At 50.0% G+C, this 5,057-nt stretch overlaps 1 protein-coding gene across 8 annotated transcripts in view; it reads right to left on the bottom strand.

Moving 5' to 3' along the window:
• Nucleotides 1-2,851: 2,851 nt before the first annotated feature.
• The window catches only part of NDRG3 (NDRG family member 3), an 85,703-nt gene continuing 83,497 nt past the window's right edge, over nt 2,852-5,057 (bottom strand). For all 8 annotated transcript variants that reach the window (XM_060122766.1, XM_060122771.1, XM_060122772.1 and 5 more), the window contains one exon: nt 2,852-4,417. In XM_060122766.1, the coding sequence (XP_059978749.1) occupies nt 4,236-4,417 (182 nt within the window). In that variant the 3' untranslated portion in view covers nt 2,852-4,235. The remainder of the gene's footprint in view (nt 4,418-5,057) is intronic.

The raw sequence follows: 5,057 nt of genomic DNA, 5'->3' as shown, positions 1-5,057 counted from the left end.
GGATGGTCTCCTTAGAGACCTCCAGCTGGCTGGCCCTCCCAAGCACAGCCAGGCCAGGAAGCAGGCCCAGGGCTCTTTAAGCTCTGTCACAGGGTCCTTGGAGCTCCCAGCTCACATCTGCAGGCTCTGTGGTTCTCACAACCACCCGTTTCCTCTGACGGCATCACAGACCATCGAGGAGCCACCTTCCCCAAGTTCCGGTTTATGGGGGAGAAGCAGCTGCCTCGTCATGATCCTGGAGGGAGAGGTTTCTCTCTGACTGTGTGGCTTGGTCTGATCCAAGGAACACAGAACCAAGCTAAATGAGCAGGAGTTTCCCAAGCTTACCTGGTCTATTATAATCACCTGAGGGGCTTGTTAGTATGATTCCTGGGATTCCCCCACGTCTTCTGAATCCAAGTCACCAGAGGAGCAGCCCCAACATTTGAATCTTAAACACTCCAAGAGATTCCTCTGACTAGCAAGTATGGGAAGCACTGCCTTGGAGTGTCCCAACCTTGAATGTGTATAGGAATCCCCTGGGGATCTGGTTAAACAGCAGATTTTGGTTCAGTGGGGCTCAAGATTCTGCATTGCTAACAACTCCCAGGCGATACCCATGTTGCTGGTTTGGGAACCACGCTTTGTGTAGCAGGACCTGGACAGTGGTTCCGCAAATGTGGTCCCTAGGCCAGCAGCCTCAGCATCATCTGGAAATGTGTGAGACATGCCAGTTCTCAGGCTCCATCTCTCATCTACCCAATCAGAAACTCCATGGTAGGGGGCCAGCAACCTGTTTCCACAAGCCCTCCAGGTGATTCTGATGCACACCCTAAACTTAAGAACCACTCGGCTAGGATAAAGAATCTCTGATAGAACCCCCTTTGATTAGTATGTTTAAATCAGTCATTAAAATTTAAATTTAGGGAATTCCCTGGTGGTCTAGTAGTTAGGACTCCACGCTTCCACTGCTGAGGGCCCGGGTTCCATCCCTGGTTGGGGAACTAAGATCCCACAAGCCGTGTGGCGTGGCCAAAAAACCAAAATTTTTTTTGAATTTAAATTAATAAAAATCTCAGCTCATTAGTATCTAAATAACCACCCATTCACTGCCTCCCCATTAGGGGCTTAGCAATCCTGGAGACAGATGCTTTTAACGCGAAACCGCTATTTCACAGACAATGCAGCCTTTTCTGGGGCCTTGAGCACACCTGGGCTCAGGTTCGCCCCTTCTCCTGGGAAAGGCTGGTTTGAGATTTAACTCCTGCGGCACCTGGCGTGGAGAGCTGAGGGAGCCAGAGTGGAGGTTCTAACCAGGATGTTAGGGTGGGTGACGGCCACTCAAGGATGTGGCCTGTGGCTGGGAGGGAACTGATCACAGGCCCACCCTCCTGCTCTTGCCTCCACACCACCGCGACGTCCATCTTTTCATCTGACAGGCAGACTTTTGGACTGGACTTAAGGAGAGGCCCATGAACGAGGAAGTAGGGAATGACGACCATCTATGGTCTCAAAAAAATCCCACCATATCCTCTCCCGTTCCACTCAGGGAGGCACCTGAGAATTAGAGAGTTTAAAGCCTAGATCTGCTGCTTTGTTAGTTTTTTGACCATTTGTAAATTGGTTACCTCTGGGCCTGTTTTCTCATCCACAAAACTGGAAAAGGGTCTACCGTACTGGCTCAGTAGGAGGAACATTCAGGAAGGTGTAAGGGCGTGGCCTGTAGTTAATAAAATATGAAAATGCATCGATTTTGGAAGAACTGGGAACTTTTTCTAGCTAGGTGTCCTTGGCCAAATCACTTAACTTTCCTCAGCTGTTCTTTGTCTGTAACACACACTGCCACTTTGCAGAGTTGCCATGAGAACTGAGTGAGATTTCAATTTATATGGAATTTATATGGAATTCCGGAATTTATACGAAATTTATATGAAAAAGCTTCACACAAACATCTTGGGTGGGAGCATCTACCTGGCCACTTCCTTGCCCCTCACAAAGCAGGCACCCCAACTTTTTTTTTTTTTTTGGAATATATTGAACAGGAAGAAAGGAAATGAAAATGAGAAGAGGATGAGTGTGGTAAGGACCAGCCAGTTGGGGCCCGACTCCAGGCACACAGCCAAGGTGGGAAACAGGGAACCATCCCTGCCGATGTGTAGCCAAGGCAGCTGGAGCAAAGTGGGTTCGTAGAGCAACTGTGCCCATGAGACCACCTCCAGCTCTGGAACTCTGCTTCTGCCTGTTCTGTAAGGACCTCAGCACGGTCACCTGTATCGGCCCACATGCATTTGTTTCCTGTCCTCTACCAGGATGGGCAGGGTCGAGTCATTTTACAAGCGTCTGCCACAGACGCAGCAACCTCAATGTAGTGGTAGCCGCAGCCCCTGGACTGTTCAAAACTGACCTGAGACGGCTGCCTCCTGAAATTGTCCTTGGTGGGTATGAAGACAGCCCCTTCTGGCGAAATACAGTCTGGTCTGTTGCAGGAGCCCTGGCAGGTGGCTGCAGATTACTACATGAGGGGTGGGAGGTGGCAACTGCGCAAAGAGCGCAGAGCTGAGATGCAGCCTTTCCAAGATCTCGGCTTCTCCCGCATCGCCTCACGGTCAGGCTTCTCACGGTCAGGTTCTCGGTTTGAGAGGAATATAGGCGTGTCAGATGGACTCAGGGTTCAATCTCGGCTGCCTTACTGGTATGACCTCGGGCAAATTATTTATCCTGGGTCTTGGTTTCCTCACTTTAAACGGACAGTGCTGCTGGGTGGATAATCATCAGGTATGTGAGGATGCCCAGCACGGAGCCCACACGCAGTCACTCGGTACCCCCCCGAGCCCCAGGAAGTGGCTTGAGAGAAGTCACACCAGCCACCGGGTAACAATGAGACATATACAGCTTTATTTCATCATCCGTAAAAAGTTGTACTCTGACAGAGTAACGCGTTCCGTATCTCAGCAGAAAGCAAATGCTACATCTGAAAAGCCCCTTCCTAAGGTCAGGACTGTGCAGCCGTTCTCTATGTAACACCTCAATGCCCTCAAAGCTGGGCCCTTGCTGGGCGGCAGCTGCTCTCACCCTCCTCCTGGTCACACTCTGGGTGGCTGTGACCCCTCGCATAGCAGCGGACTGAACAAAACTCTACCCGGACAGGCTGCCCTTACAGATTGGGGAGTTCACACGAATAACTTCCTGAGAAATGGGTTCTATCTGACTTTCATTTAGCTTCCATTAAGTCTGCTGAAATCAAGTCTATACTGTTCCTCTCTCCCCAGCCATTTCCTCATCATCTACATAATTTTCAGGCTATACCTCTCCCTTCTGGGGCAATCGAGGGGTGGAGAGTGTTCCTCCTGGGCGGCGCTTCCTGCAGACGTCTGGTATGTGGTATCAGACACTGCAGAGACTCAGTTTTGTTCTGACAGAGCAGAGGCCTGGAATTTCGTTTTCCCTTTCCTGTGCTGAAAAAGTCCAGTGATTAAGCCACACTCACTCCTTGGGAAAAACTCCACGTTGCCATCAGAACCTCATCATTCATGGGCTTCTAAGAGAACATATCCCTCCCTTTTATTCACAGAATAGTATATGTGAATTCATTTGGAGAGGAGAAGGTGGCTGGCCACCCGGGGCCTGCTTCTCTATGTAACAGGCTCCCTTCTGTTGGTCACAGTCAACAATCCAAACAGGAATTATGACCTTCCACATTCCTCAGAACTGCTCTCTCCTGAAGTCACTTTGCAGATCTTGTTGACCAATATGGAAGCGAAAGAGAATGCAATGGCCTACCCAACCTAGAAACCTGTTCTGCATATTTCCCCTAAAAACACCACTGAAAATGCAAAAAAAGAGTCCCTTTTTTTTTGTTTTTTGCAGAAGCTCTACAAGAAAGCCTGTCTAAAATCACAGAACTATGCACACACAAACACAGACACGCGTGCTCACACACATACATCAGGATCAAACAATCTTAGCTACACAGTTGGGAAAGCACAGGGAAAAGCTGGCAAGAGAAGATGTGGAGATCTGATCAGCTGAAGGTGTTGGAATGCTACAGTAATGGCATGGAAGTGGTTCTCGGTACATACAAAAAGGGGGGCGGGCAGGCAGAGAGGATGGTTAATCCAGGATACCAGAAAGAGAGAGTCAGTGGCCATGCAAGACTTAAAGATAGATAGATGCCAGTTTGCTGGATGAAGGGTTATATTATGGAGTGGCTGTCTGAAGGAGGATGGACTTGCATGGTCCAGGGGAGGAGCATCTGCTTAGCAGGACACCTCCATGGTCTGGTGTCTGTCCAGAACATCAGGAGACTCAGAGGATTCTTGAGCTCCATCTGACTGATTGCTGGTGACAGATCGGCTGAAGGCACTTTCTCCAGAGCCGATGCTACTTGAGGTGGAGTGGGTCCGTGATCGGGCGAGCCGGGTCATGCTGGCAGATGGGACTGTAAGAAAGAACCAAGAGGACTATAGGAGGGAGCCCTGGTTAAACTCAGCTAATCTAGAAGTTTCACCAAAAGCTTTACATTTCGCTTTCCCAACCCATTTAAGGTGACACCAGGACAAGACATAGCCATCCCCACTTTGCATTACTGGCTCTAGGCGAGGGGCTCTAGGCAAGGCTGCTTTAATCCTCTGGTTCTGGCTGGAATCTCAGCTGATTCTAGTCCACAGCAGAACAAGGGGAAACCTAAGTCCAGAGTATAGCCTCTTAGCTATGCCCATGCCATTCATAAGGTGATTAGGAAGGAGGCTTTGGGCACCCAAGCAGGTAACCAAAACCTGCAGTGCATGCAAGACTAAACCAAAGAAAGACGAACCACACCACACAAGGATGAAGGTGTTTCACAAACACAGTGCAAGCCCGATACAACAAGACTACCATCCGTGTCCACAGGCGACCCTTGCTACCTGGGGAGGAGACGTGTAGGAAGATGAGGTGTAGGGAGGGCAGGCGGGCTGGTCTCTGCACAGGGGTTGAGGTACAGGCTGCCTGTGAGCAAGGGCACGGGAGGTGGCTGTTTAACTCAGACTCCTGCCTACTGCCACTGCTTTGTCTGTAAGGTCCCTCCAGCTTGGCCAGGA

Source organism: Lagenorhynchus albirostris, chromosome 15 (genome assembly GCF_949774975.1).
Source record: "Lagenorhynchus albirostris chromosome 15, mLagAlb1.1, whole genome shotgun sequence".
In the NCBI taxonomy this organism is placed as follows: domain Eukaryota; kingdom Metazoa; phylum Chordata; class Mammalia; order Artiodactyla; family Delphinidae; genus Lagenorhynchus; species Lagenorhynchus albirostris.
Note: the sequence above shows the minus strand (reverse complement) of the source record. Positions and strands in the feature narration are given on the sequence as shown.